Below are 15318 nucleotides of genomic sequence, written 5' to 3' on the forward strand. Positions count from 1 at the left end.
GATTAATCTGTGGTAATACAATGATTAATGCGATAATTTTTTGTGATTAATTAATTAGTTAACGCTTTAACTTTGACAGCACTAATAATAACATAAACACACAAAACACACTTTTCTTTTTTCCCTACTCATGATCAGCTTGGGAGCCATCTGCAGCCTACTAGTTGAAAAAAGTGGACATGTCCAGCAGCGATGGGAAAACCAGGTCAAGAAAGTCAAAACCCTGTCAGAGTTTGGCTTTAGTCACAGGTGCTTTTCGTAATGACCTCGTTTACCTGCTGGTTGAGTACAGGCACCTGTAGTTAAAGCCAAACTGTGGCAGGGTTTTCACTTTCTGGACCTGGATTTCCCATCTGTGATGTCCAGGCAAGAGGACGTTGGATCACCCACCACAACACAACTCATCTCTAAACTAGCTACTACCCTTTACAGTATGTAAACTGAAATCCATCTCATCGCTTGCAACACATTTTAACACCATCAACTCTTTCTAACTTTTAGTAATGACTTGTTTTAGTTAGCTGGTGGGATATCATATGTATTGTAAAAGTGTATGTCTAATTATAGACTCTGTAAACCGTCCAATAGGCTTCCCAGTGTTGATTTGTATTTTTAATTTTGCCTGAGCTAATATATTATCCAATGCGTTTATGCATCTGTGTGTGTATATCTTCTGAAGGCACACACCTGGTTGCTGATAGCCAAGTCAGACGTGCATTATGCATCGCTTGCAATAAGAAACACAACACAGCTGCTCTGTCTCTGGCATTTCCAAAATCAACTTCAGACAGGGTCCACGTAATATGTGAACTGCTGCGAGAGCACATCCGCACCGCTGTGACGGGCCTAATTCTGAGCAATCGCCTCAGCAACACTTGTTTGTTCTGCTCCCTGTGTGTTCCACCTGCTCTCCGATCAGGGGATGCTGAAAACATGCTCTTTGTTTTACTTTTCTGATGTGCAAGCACAGCCAGTCTCAAAAGACTCTGAGAAAATGCCTGCTGTTTACTTTTTGAAGTTGTTGCTGTTTTGCTGTCCAGCTGATTGTCTCTTTCCTTCATTATTGCCTCTCAGTTCTCGTACAGCACCACCAGGCAATAATGTAGAGTTTGCTGTAATGGATGTCGTTTTTCTTGTTTCTTTCTTTTCTTTCTTTAACTGATTAAAAGTTGCCTTGCTCCTTTGCTCCTGATGAGTCACCAGTAGTTCAATAAGAGCGTGAAAGTACCTTAGAAAGGCACTACAAAAGTGAAAGGCCTTTTTTTTTTTTTTTTTTTTTTTTTTTTTTACCATTGACTGTAACAGTAGTAGCCAAAATTTGTTGTAAACAGTTGAAATGCAACGGTTAAAGCTTGTAGCAGTCAAAAGTAGGGGTGGAGACCTCATGTTTCCAGTGTAACTATTGTGAGACAGTTTTTGCATATACCCAAGTCTTTCTCTTTCCTCTTCCTTATGATAAAATCTGAAATGTATCCATTCCACACTATCCATATCCACATCTTTGACTTGTATTGATTTGATTTGATTTGATTTATTGAATGTATAAACATACAAACAAAAAGCAGAGAAACAAAGAATTAAAAAAGAAATGCAGCCGTTTTTTTGTTTACTTGAGTCTTCTTCACCTGAAGAGTTCCACGTATTTCCCCGCCACTCTTATGATGCGCTTCCCCTAGTGGCCTGCCAAGTAATTGCTCAATAAGTAAAGAACAATGGAGCGTTATAGCGGCTGCATATTAACTACAAATATCGATACTTGGCATAGGTATATTGATAATTGACCGTGAGAGAAAGTATCACGATTCATCGCCGTATCGAGATATCATCACACTCCAAGTCAAAAGCTTGTTGTTGGTCCAATGTTGTAGTTTGACAATTCCACAATGCTTATGATGGGTCATCAAAGTGAACAGTCTTCTTCATCCTGGTTCGTCACCTTTCTGTATATTTAATTAACTTTCTCTACCAACATTACTTTTTGATAGATATTCAACTCATTCCTATTTTTAGAGGATGAGAATGCTCAAGCTGAGAATCTTACTTACCCCTACCCCACATCATGCCGCAATCAGGGTTGCGGAATGAGGTCCAGAGAGTAAAAACCCTGACATTGTTTGCCTTTAGCCACAGGTGCTTCTTCTACTCAACATGTGGAGGGTTTTTACTCTCTGGACCTTGACTACCCAGCACTGGCCACAATCCAAACACATTTTTTCATGAACAAATGAAAAACAATGTGATTGAAATTAGAGCTGTCAAATTAATTGATTAATTGACAAGTATTAGACAACTACTTTAATAATCGAGTAATCCCCTGGAGCATTTTTTTATTATTTAAAATTGTCCACATCCTCTAATTTCAGCATTTCAACAGTGATTGTTGACTGATTTCTGTAGATCATCATTTCTGCTTAATCAAAACAAGACATTTGCAAACATCTGTTTTTACTTTGGAAAACATGGACCGACCCGATAACATTAAACATCAATCCCCCCCTTTTTTAATCACTGTACGAATATGAAGTATGAAATAAACACCAATCATTGGTTAATAAACAGTAATCAGTGGGGGAAATGCTTTTGTCATACACGTTAATGCAAAATTAAAATGCATCTGATTAGTCGATCGATTGAATAATTGATAGCTTAATTGATTAAAAAAATATTCAATAGTAACAGCACTATAATTGAAATCCACCGATCTGGAAAAGGTGACAAAGGCTTTTCCAAGACTTTGGGACTCCAATAAACCACAACATTTTCTGGAGTAATCAGCCAATCAAAATTACTCCAAGAGTGCAATGTTGACTCATCGAGGAGATCGCAAAAGAGAGCTCAAAAAGCCATTCAAAGCACTGTATGTCTAGACACATCTTGTTGATCCACCTGGTTTTTGGAGAAATATTCTGTTGATTTATGATATTATTAGGCAAAAGTTTTACCTTTTGGAAGGTTTGCACTTTCTGATATTGAATATAAAATAGAGCTGTCAAAGTTAAAGCGTTAATAGATTAATTAATCACAGAAAATTGTCACATTAATCACGTATTAAAGCATTTTAATCGCACAATTTTTTTTGACCGCACTTGAGCCTTGAACGTAACCGCGGATGGTTACATTGAAGGCTGCGCAGGTCAGTGATGAGGTCAATGCACGGCATTCCTACGCCTGTTGTTCCAAAATGAGCGGGGTGACTCCAGTTGATTTTCTCGGTGGTAAATTTCGCTTTAAAAAACACCCCGACGGGACTTTAGACAAAACAGGAGTAATTTGCGTTTAATTAATTAATAATTGCTGAATTGCACCCAATTGATATGATGCTGTTATGTTTTGAGCAATACACGCATGCATGCAACTGCGTACATGCATTTAATCAATGTTTGCAAATGACATTCATATCATAAAATGCGTTAATGTCAAAATATTGCGGTATTTTTTATTTATTTTATATTACGCAAATACGCAAGTAATTTATCTGATTAATCAAAATTAAAAAGTGTGATTAATCAGATTAAAAATTGTAATCTTTTGACAGCACTAATATAAAAGTAACACAGCACATCATGCCAACAGACAAAAATGACAGCCGTAAGGTTGGTGATTAGGGGCTACTTTGCTACTTAATGGAACAAAAAAATTCTGCTGTTGACAAGAAAATCCTACAGGCAAATGTCCAGCCATCAGTTTGACCTTTATACTTGAACATTCTTGTCAAGTGGCTTTGGTTACACAGTAGGGCAATGACCTTGAAACATAATAGCAAATCTACCTCCAAACGGCTAAAAATAAATACCGGTACATAAATAAATAAATAAATAAATAATAACAATAATAATAATAATACATTATTAGTAACAACAACAACAAAACAACTACAGGAAATGAAGGTTTAGTCAAAGCCCAAACTTAAATCCAATTGATATGCTGTAGTTCTTGCTAGAAAATGCTCCAAATTTGACTGCAAAGAAATTTGGCAAAGAAGAGTGGGCCAAAATTCACCCGAATACAAAAGACTCATCACCACCTACCACAAAAGCTTGAATTCAGTTCTTGCTGGGTCCAGGGGGTAATTAGGGCCATGTCTTTGTGAGATAAGTGTGATGGAAGGGGGCAAATACTTTTACACTACACAGTAGCTGAGGACACAGAACAGGTCAGGAGTGAGAGTGAGCGACCATCTGATGGCAACAGATGGAATGATGGAGGGAGGAGGGAGAAAAGGGCAGAAGAAGCTTGAAATCGGGACGACAAGACCAAATGCTTATGGGCTCTTCTTAAGGCGCTAATTTCACTTTAGATCTTGTCTGCTCCACTGCATTCACCTCATGCTAAACTTGCAAATGGAAGTCCTTTCCATTCGAGATCTAGATATGATGAAAGGGAGAGTGAAAACATGACATTGTTGTTTGTTGATTACACTGATTGGATGTTATCCAATGGAATGGTACCTCTAAGAAAACAAGAATGAGCGCAGTATTTTTGATTATTCACTTTTTAAATTGGACATTAAAGGTTGTACTACTACTATGTTCTGTGCACAGCTTTTCATGATGAGGTGGCATGTAGGCTACATACCAAGTTTCATAGAAACCAAATGTTTTTGCAAAATCTTGCAAACAAACTGGCAAACCAACCAAAAAAAGACTGCCATGAAATGGGTATGACATCTAGTATATATTTATTCCTGCTGGTCAGCACGATGCTGTCCTGGCACGTACATTGAATTTGTTTTATGTGGAAAAAAAACAAAACAAAAAAACTCTTTTATACTTGTTGCAGTGGCAACATGGGAAGCACATCGACCAGCTGCCAAATGAGCTGATCTTGACTGTGTCTTTGTTGCAGAATGGAGCCGTTCCAGGTGAGCCGGTGAAGAAGGATGAAAACTCCCGGAGAGGGAACTGGGGGAACCAAATTGAGTTTGTCCTTACGAGTGTTGGTTATGCTGTGGGTCTGGGCAACGTTTGGAGGTTTCCCTACCTCTGCTACAGAAATGGAGGAGGTACGCATTTCATTATAGAGAACCAACCATGCTGCATGCATATATATATATATATATATATATATATATATATATATATATATATATATATATGTGTATATATATATGTTTGGTTGTTTGATTTTTTGCTTTTGCTCAGTCACGCGTACTGTACAATTTTGTACCTCGGTATAATTGGATGAAATTGAATTAGGAACCTGTCATTTGGATGTAAATTATGCATTTACAGGTCCGTTTAGCAACATTTTTTGACATGACGCCTGCGTCAAATTTAATTTTTTAGTTCACTGGAGCATGAGACCTGATAGCGCCCACAAAACAAACAAGATAATGTGAAAAAATTAAGGGTGTCACGATTTCGATTTTTTATCGAAATCGATCGAAATTACGTCACGATTTCGAGCATCGAAATAGAAGAGAGGACACACGATTCGATGCCCCCCCCCGCGCCCGCCGCCACCGCCGCCACCGCCACCTCCCAGGAAAGCAAATGAGACGCAGCCATTCAGCTACTAGCTAACGGCACTTGTTAGCTGACTTCTCCTGCAGTCATGATGGCAAGCGCGGACAGACACAGCAATGGTGCTTCAAGCCGCTCCCGCTTCTCTCGTCACCAGTTTGGAAACATTTTGCGTTCCCGGTGAGTTATGTCGACAACGTTCACGTTGTCGATAAAAAGACCACAGTTGCAAGATATGCTATGTGCGCGTACTGTACTCGGCCACGGTGTTACGCCCGGCTCGTCAAGGGGAAGGGAAGTAACACAATAACAGAAAATATAGAGTAGATAAACACGGGTCGACTTTAACATCTGAGTAGTTTTAATTGAAATTTCAGGCAGGGGTTTGACAAGGGAGTGAAAGTGGAAGGTGAACAAATAATAACCGCATTTGACAGAACTGACAGAACGGAGGAGAAACAATAACTAATAGGGGTATAATACACGGATACACAATAGCGTCGCGCTGGCACAGTCGTCCAATCGGAGTGTCGCGCTGGCACAGTCGTCCAATCGGAGTGTCGCGCTGGCACAGTCGTCCAATCGGAGTGTCGCGCTGGCACAGTCCTCCAATCAGAGTGTCGCGCTGGCGCATTCAAACTGAATGGCCCGAGCCGCCAGCCGTAACAACGGGAAACACGACAAACATGACGGGACATTTACGCAGGCATCACAAAGATTTAGATTTATCAAATTCAACTAGAAGTGGGAAAACAACGGTCCAACCAACTATTTCATCCTCATTTACAGTGAAACTTCCACACACTTCAGCTCGCGCGAAACGCCAGATCCATAGGTCTATTTATAGCAGCAGACCTGCAGCCTTGGAAAACGCTGGATTCAAACATTTAATTAGTGTACTTGAACCACGCTACAGTATGCCCAGCAACTGTAAATGTTGGGATATAGTTTGTTCAGGCTGTATTTGTTCCATGACTTTGGATACAATATATTTTTTGTTGTTGTTGCACATTGCACATTATTTTAAGAGGAACGCACAGCACACTGTTGTAACCAAAAACAGTCAATAGATGGCAGGCACCCACTGTGACTTTTTGTTTTTGTTTTTTTATTTTTTATTTTACACTTCAGTAAGAACAAGACGGTTAACTTTATATTGTAAATAAATTCTTTGAATTTGATCATTCCTGCCTAATGTCAATTATCATATATTACATAAATTTACACAAAAATAATATGGAAATTGCATCACCTATATGTAGCCGATCTTTTGAAATAAGATTTACTGTACAATGAATAGAACCAATGATCATAGACTAGCCTTAGCCTACAGAAGCATATGCCTCTGTGTTATAAAGTGGGGGAGCGGAGAAAAAAAAAAAAAAAAAAAATCGAAAAAAAAATCGAATCGTGACCCCAAAATCGAAATTTAAATCGAATCGTGGAGTTGGCGAATCGTGACACCCCTAGAAAAAATAGTGTGTGTTTTCCCAGTGATTTGATGAAAAAAGCTAAGCACACATGGATTTGGATATTAATGGCACACTGTGCGTTCACCTGGCGATTCGGCTTACCTCTCAGTTGTAATTAATGTGGCGACAAGAGCATGTCGCAGTATAAATTTAGCCCAAAGCTGTGTTTAGACATGCAGTCTTGTCTTTGTTAGGGCAGAGTACACACAGCTGAGGCATCCCGTGTGTTGTTTACAACAGTATTTGCCAGTTTTGTCAAGGCATCCATTTTTTAAACCTCAATTCCACTGAAGTTAAGACACTGTGTAAAACCTAAATAACAATGGAATACAATGAGTTGCAAATCATTTTCAACCTATATATTCAACTAACTACACTACAAGACAAGTTATTAAATGGTCAAATTGTTTAACGTTATTTTTTTTTGTACTGTATATTCTCCTTTTCACTCATTTGATGTGAATGGACTTGCAATTAAGATGGTACCAACAAGCAGTGCTTGGAAACTCAAGCAAGACGCTGTGTGGTGTTTTTTTTTTTTTTTGAAATTCCTAAAAAGTTGTCATCACCTGTGGGGGAAGTCCACCTGACAGCAGCAATATATATTATAGAGGAAATACACCCACTTTATTTTATAGTGCATTCCTTTGTCCACACCTGCTATGAGGCGATGGTATCAATTTTGGAAATGTAGAAGAGGGCTGCACAAAATTTTATTATTATCATTATTTTTATTTCATGCAGGTAAAAGAAAACTACATCCTTGAGTCTTTTTTTGTTGTTCGAGTTGAATCATAAGTCTTGGTTACAAGTGATGCCAAGGTTCCTCACTGTGCTGCTTAAGGTGAAGCAAAGGAGAGCAGCTATGTCACTCGTGACTTTTCCTCTAAGTTTGTGGGAGCCAAGGATCAATCATTATGATTTATCGAGTTTTAGTAGCAAGATATTATTAGTCATAAAAATTTTTTGGATGTCATGCCTGAACATTGGTACACTTGTATGTGATCTGCATAGCTGTGGAAATTAGATAGAATGTTTTTTGTTTTTTTTTGTTTTTTTCTAATAATAATAAGGCAAGGGTGGGCAAACTTGGTCATCAAGGAGTCCTGCAAGTTTAGGATGTTTCCCTTCTCCAACACAGCCGATATATGATCAGCTCATCCGCAAGCTGTGTTTAAGCCTGATAACAATCCTCTTGATTGGAATCAGCTACGTCGGAGCAGGGAAACATCCAAAACCTGCAGGACTCCATCCCTCGAGGACCGAGTTTGCACACCGCTGGCCTAAGGGCTGCTCCCCATGGTAACGAGGCGGGGAGGAACAGAAAGAGCAGGCAGGTGTGGCAATCTGGATAAGGTCGGTCAGGTATGTAGGGGCGACGTTGTGGATGGCTTTGAATGTCAGGAGCAGGATTTTGTATTGGATTGGGGAGCCAGTGTAGCTGTAAGAAGACAGGTGTGATGATGCGAGCGGCTGAGTTTTGGCCCAGTTGAAGTTTATGGAGGTTTTTTTTTTTTGAGGGAGACCGAGCAGCAGGTAGTTGCAGTAGTCGAGTCGAGAGGTGACGAGGCAGTGGAGTGAGGGGTGAGAGAGCAGATGTTTCTGAGATAGAAATGTGCGGCGTGAGTGATGTTGTTTATGTTTGAGGTGAAGGAGAGGCTGCTTCGAGGATGTCACCCAGACTATTGACCTGAGGGGAGGCGGAGATGGAGGAGCCGTCAATGGAAATGGAGAAATTGTTTATTTTATTTAGGGTGGATTTGGTGCCCGTAAGAAGGAATTCAGTTTTATTGCTGTTTAGTTTGAGGAAGTTTGAGGTGAACCATGATTTTAATGGACTGGAGGCAGTTGGTTAGGGAGGATGGTGGGAGTGTGGAGTTAGGTTAGCTGGAGAGGTAGAGATGGGTGTCATCCGTGTAGCAGTGAAAGTGAATGTGATGTTTCCTGAAGATGTGACCAACAGGGAGAAGGTAGATTAGGATCAGCAAGGGGCTAAGGACAGAACCTTGAGGAACACCTGAAGTGACGGGAAAGGGGCAAAATCTAAAACATTTGTTCTCATCACAGCCACATATCCGCATAACACAGTGTTGCTTTGTGAGTGGCCCGAACCACTGGGAGAAAATCAGAGATACAAGAGACAATAAGACAGCAATTCTCCTCCATCCTCCTGGACAGAATTCTCCATCGGTATACCAGCACCCCCCTTTCCTTCCTGGTTCTGTTCCTATCTTTCCAACTGCACCCAGTCAAAGACACCCCCTCTTTTTTTGGATCTACACAAATAACTAGGAAGACAGAATGGGATGGGTTGTCAAGGATTTCCTGAGACTGGGTGCAATATGGGCCCTTCCTTGCATTGATAGGATAGGTACTAAGACTAAGGACTCAACTTGAAATGATGGCTGAGTGGGGGAAGAGTGGTGTTGTCGTTGAGGAATTGGAGTGAATTTCAACGAGACACATTCCTACACAAAAATGTGCATGGTTAGATTATCTGACAAACCCACCAAAAAATAACAGATTTCCATCAGTTTTATAATTATATATTGTTTTATGCTGTTATTATACTGTAAGTTATTCTTCAGTAGGAACCCACATGCATGTTTACACATCATACATACATCATACATCTCAAACTGTTCATACTGATGTTAATGTGCCAAAACTCATAATTGTTTGAGAAACGTACATTGTTGTTTTTGTTTACATCCAAGACTGATAGCAAAGCAAGAGAATTTCCCTCGACACAGAAAAATGTGTGGATACCAGCAAATCGGAGGGCGCGTAGAATACATGAGTATCAGAGACAATCAGCATTTCTCTGGCTTTTTTTTTAGGTATAATATCTGAGTGTGTGCTATTCTTGAGAAATTATGGCAGTCAGGGTTTTCATCAATATTTTGTTAGTTTTGTCTTTTTTTTAATCTTCTATGCATGTTTGAAGTAATTCCTCCTTCTCCATCTCTTAATGTAAGTTTGGTTCTGTGTTGGCACAATATAATTAGAATTCTCTGGGGCATTCAATCTTCTTTCCTTAAAAAGTCTATGTTGACTGAATCTCGACTGTCCTGTCTCCTCCTCCAGGTGCCTTCATGCTACCGTACTTTATCATGCTGGTGTTCTGTGGCATTCCACTCTTCTTCCTTGAGTTGTCCTTTGGGCAGTTCGCCAGCCAGGGCTGTCTGGGAGTCTGGAAAATTAGTCCAATGTTCAAAGGTTTGTGTGTTTGAATGTGAGACTCATGTTATACCTCTAGATCTGTACTTTTGAGATGCACTTGGAGAACTAACAATTGGGTTCCGGTTATAGAAAGTGTCGAGTTGTACAGAGTGCTATGCATTATATTGTGTTTGAATTGGACATATCTACCAAAAAGAAAAGGAAAAAAAAAAAAGGTCAACGTCTGATTGCAATACATTGGACCCCTGCTATTTGCAGTGGATGGGGACTGGGCCACACTGCAAATTTTAAAATGGTATGAATGATATTAAGACAGTTGGACTTTATTTGTCCATTTTGAGATTTATTGATGTCTGTAGTTTAATTTCCAAGCAGCACAAAAGTCAAAATTGTAATACAAGTGTATGAAAATAAGCAATTATTAGACAGTATGCCTCGTAACTGGGGGGCGTGTTAGCCTTGCTACTAGCTAGCGTGTTAGCCTTGCTACTAGCTAGCGCCGCAACTGTTTTTTTTTTTTTTTATAAACAGTCCGAATATCCTAGCCTTAAACGTAATTCACAATTGGTTCATAGAAATATTGTGAGGATAAGCGGATCTGCTTATGGATGGACAAAGCAAGCAAAAAAAAAAAAAAAGTCGCAACACACCATTCAACCTGAAAGTGAACAGAACAGTCAGCCTACACTCAGAGATATTCTCTTTTTTAATGAATCGATTTCTGCTTGTAATTCAAATGACTACATTCCCACACAAACCGTGTCGGACTCTATAAGCTGGGGAGCTGCCGCGATGCCCCCGTGGAGCAGGCTACTCTGCTCTTCTCTCTTCTCTTATATTTCAAATATGAAAATCTGCGTGGGCGCCAAACCGCAAGTATGTAGTAGTATGTACTATGAATGCTCCACAAACTTCATCAGTTTTTTTTAATTTAAAAAAAGTTAAGGTCAGAGGTTAGGATATGGGTATGTTATTGGCATAATATTCATTACAAAAAGAAGACATTAATTAAAAAAGCTACAACCCCTGCCTCCTCCCAAAATGTATTTGTTCTCTAATGTGGGGCATAGCTTATAAGTGGAAATCTGTTTTCATTATTTTGGGCAAAGGTGAATGAAACAAACTCCTGGAAAAGTAAAATGTGTGTAAAAACAACCTTCCACAGTTTGCCAAAGTATGTCAAAAATGTGACTCATCATGGGAGGGAAACGTGATGGGTCAACTACATCATGTGGCAAAGTCCAAAGTTATATTGACCCAACCGTCCACAATTGCATGTGAAAAACACAAGCTTAATTCAAACTACACTTTGATTCAACAGGAACGTAGTTTTTTAAATATTTATTAATCCAATATATACAGTTTGAGGCATAAAACTGATGGATGCATTTTGAGTGATGATTTATTTTTTTAGTATCGTAATCACGTCCCATATTATTTGTGTTTAATGCTGTCATTCTAACCGTATTTAGCACCAACGTATCCTCTCTTCTTCCCTGCAGGTGTGGGCTATGGCATGATGGTGGTGTCCACCTATATTGGGATCTATTATAATGTGGTTATTTGCATTGCCTTCTACTACTTTTTCACATCCATGACAAACCTATTGCCATGGACGTACTGCAACAACCCTTGGAATACGCCTGACTGCAGCGGCGTGGTGCCCCAAAGCAACGGCAGCATCGCTAACGTCACGCGCAGTGTGGTGGACGGGGTCAGTGAGATGTTGAACCGCACCAAGAGAACCAGCCCCAGCGAGGAATACTGGAAGTAAGTCTCAGGAGAACATTGTGAACATCTTGAATCAATGGTGGGGAGTGGTTAACACATTTGCACCGCACTAAGGAGTTCTGGGTTTGAATCACGGTTCGACTGCTGTGCAGTCATATGTAAACATACAGTTTCTGGAAAAGGATGCAGTTTTGGGAATTGAGTTGTGCAATTCCCTTATTCGAACACGGGTTCATTGCGCTCAAGGTCGAACATGCACCTGTTAGATAAGGTCGGCTCACACGTGCTTCACTTCAAATAATTGAACTAGATTCCTGGAAATGCAACAGCTTTTCATTCATTTTGAACAGCCTCGTGAGTCACATGCAGGAATTTACTCATTTCTGAAGAAAGGTGCTACTTATTGGAGATTTGATTTGGAGTAAAAATGGATTTAAAAAAAAGGTTTTTCAGCCACTTGTTCATACAGCAATGTGTTTTTTTTAAGAGAGAGAGGAAAAAAAACAAGGGACCATTTACATGAGAAAATTGTCTCAAAATTGAAGAACATTGCATTACGTTTGTGCATGCGTGAAAATCAAGTTTTTAAAAACCAGTGTGGCTACCAAACATAGCCGTCATTTAAATGGCGGAGATTTAGAGTGTTAAAAGTGTTTGCGTAACTGCATGCCTTAAACCTTGCAAACGTTGTTTAAATAGCTTTCAGCCTTAATGACAAGACGACAGGTGCATTTTGTGACATTTTTTATCTGTCCTAATGGAGTTTATAGGCAAAAGAAACCACCATTGCAAAGCTCAAGAAGACGGAAGTGTATGCTTGTAAACCTCTGTTCACTCTTCCCAATTTCCAGACAGAAAAGAAAGATCGAAATGGACGGAAAAGAGGCTAAAATTGAAACTTTCTTGAGCACATTTATTTTGTCAATATCCTGAAACCGAGGTCACAGACGGAAGCATCACGAAGCGTGCTAGCGGATGTACGTGTAGCGAAACTATAGAGTGATAGAACAAAAGATCAACTTAAGTAATTGCTTTCCAGTCTGTCACTTTTTAAATAGAGAAACGTTTCCACGTCGTGTTGGCTTTATATACTGTATTATTGCGGCATGTCACATTGGCAATTGATTCACTGAGTGTTATGTGGCCAGAACACTATTTGTGTTTTGTTGGCAGTGTTTGGACTACGCATTACAAAACTAGCGATTTACAGGAACATTACGTTTCATAGCAGTGCAACATATTACATCCTACGGTTCACTTAAAGACATCCCATTATGTTATGTGCTGTCAATAATATTCCCAATGCCGCCAGCTGCAGCAAACCATCATGCAAGCTAGATCCCTTGGTTATAGATTATTTAGTTAAACTGGTAATGGAACTCGTGCCTAGTTTGGAAACAAGATAAAATGATGTCACCCCTTCAACCAATGATTTCCTAAGGTGACATGGTAGGAAAAAAAAAAACTACTTTGCGTTCCCTCACAAAAAACTGCGTTGGAACGCAAAGTTGTTGTTTTTTTCTACCATGACACCTTAGGGCAGGGATCTCCAAGTTGGGTCCTCGGGAGCCCCTATCCAGCCTGTTTTCCATGTCTCCGTCCTTCAGCACAGCTGAATCTAATGATCAGCTAATCAGCAAGCTTTGCAGAAGCCTGATAACGATCCTGATCATGAATCAGGTGTGTTAGCAGAGAGAAACATGAAAAACAGGCTGGATAGGGGCTCTCGAGGACCCAACTTGGAGACCCCTGCCTTAGGGGCTCCGTAATTTCCAAACGTAAACACAAATGAAGTTTATTTTGAATGTGTAAACATTTGTGTCTGTTCCAAAATTGGTTCTTTGGGTGAGTGTACATAATATATAATGAGTATTTAATACATTACTCAATTTAATATATGTCTGGTGGTCTCTCTGTGTGGACCATTTTCTGACCACACATGTGGGTTCCCACATTCCAAAAACAAGAATGTTGGGCTTATTGAAGATTGTAAACCAAAATCATCTGTGATAGGCTACAGTCCACCTGTGGCCTTGAACGTTATAAGAAGTAAAAAGGAGTGAATGTATAGCAGGTCCCAAGAAAGACAGTGGATGCTAGCTTCAGACTTTGGTGTTGTTCATTCTTATATCGAGATTTTGATGTTCATTTGTTCAAATAGCAACTTCATTCTCTAACGTTTTCTTTCAAAGGTATTCTTGTACCGTTTCATGTTGTATATATTACCTTTTGCATTTCCTTTGGGTTTATGCATCTGTAGTGTGTCGGTACTGACAGTGTTATTTTAAACACAGAACAGTAATATGAACTAAATGGAAAAATGGCCTTTGTTTAGCCCACAAAAGTAAATTCCAGAGGAAACAAGCAACTAAATGTAATTTATTCCATTGTTATGCAAATGTGTGCTGCTGCTGCTGTTTTATAATGTAGATGCGAAAATCGATGGAGGTTAAAGCTCACACAGCAGTTTGGAACACAGAAACCCAGTTAGTAAAAAGAAAACAGATTTTTTGTTTTGGTTTTACTTTTTTGTCAAAAGGCAAATGTGTTTATTTCAGACACTACGTGTTGGACATCTCTGATGACATTGGGAACTTTGGAGAAGTGCGCCTTCCCATCCTGGGCTGCCTGGCTGTGTCCTGGGTAGTCGTCTTCCTCTGCCTCATCAAGGGTGTTAAATCCTCTGGAAAGGTCAGTCATATTTGCAAAAACGAGCGGCTCAAACGCGCGAGTACATTTCCTCTTATATCCTGACTATGCCGTTTTATTGAAGTCATGAAGTGGTTGTGTACATGTGTTGATTTGCAGGTGGTGTACTTTACAGCCACATTCCCGTATGTTGTTTTGACCATCCTGTTCATCCGTGGGATTACCCTGGATGGAGCCATCAATGGCATCATGTATTACTTGACGCCTCAGTGGCAGAAAGTCCTCGATGCAAAGGTATTTCTCTTGAATTGTACATTCCATTTATGTATTTATGTTTTTATGAATTTACATTCCATTTAGTCATTGACGCGAACACAGCAATTGTGTTAACACACCAGTAGTTCGATGACACATGGTTTAAAGTTTCGTTATAGATTTTGATGTTGCTGCTAAAGAAGGAATCATGTTTCTTTGATGGCTAATACAATGTGTTTGAGAAGCTCTTTTAAGTGAAATGCTGAAAAAGATTCATTGTTATCCAAACATCTATTGTTTTAAAAGAACATAAGTATTTATTGATTAGAATTTCAAATAATTGTTATTTACTTGTAATTATGAATGAAAATAATACTATTAGTTGTTAAATGTGGTGCATGATATCTTTCTGGTTCCTTTGAGAAGCCAAGTAAGATGCATCAAATTTAAGTATAAAAAGGTGACTTCAGTTGAAGTGAAAATTCTCATGTTCAAAATAGTAAAATGTCAAGAACTATGTGTGAAAATCAAACAGCCAACATTAAAGCACTTCATGATGATGGATC

The 15318-nt window shown here is 39.4% G+C and overlaps 1 protein-coding gene across 4 annotated transcripts in view; it reads left to right on the forward strand.

Moving 5' to 3' along the window:
• The window catches only part of slc6a9 (solute carrier family 6 member 9), a 114318-nt gene that overhangs the window by 83388 nt on the left and 15612 nt on the right, over nt 1-15318 (forward strand). For all 4 annotated transcript variants that reach the window (XM_077537501.1, XM_077537516.1, XM_077537510.1 and 1 more), the window contains 5 exons: nt 4846-5002; nt 10022-10153; nt 11620-11887; nt 14407-14539; nt 14657-14791. In XM_077537501.1, the coding sequence (XP_077393627.1) occupies nt 4846-5002; nt 10022-10153; nt 11620-11887; nt 14407-14539; nt 14657-14791 (825 nt within the window). The remainder of the gene's footprint in view (nt 1-4845; nt 5003-10021; nt 10154-11619; nt 11888-14406; nt 14540-14656; nt 14792-15318) is intronic.

Source organism: Festucalex cinctus, chromosome 1, assembly GCF_051991245.1.
Source record: "Festucalex cinctus isolate MCC-2025b chromosome 1, RoL_Fcin_1.0, whole genome shotgun sequence".
Classification (NCBI taxonomy): domain Eukaryota; kingdom Metazoa; phylum Chordata; class Actinopteri; order Syngnathiformes; family Syngnathidae; genus Festucalex; species Festucalex cinctus.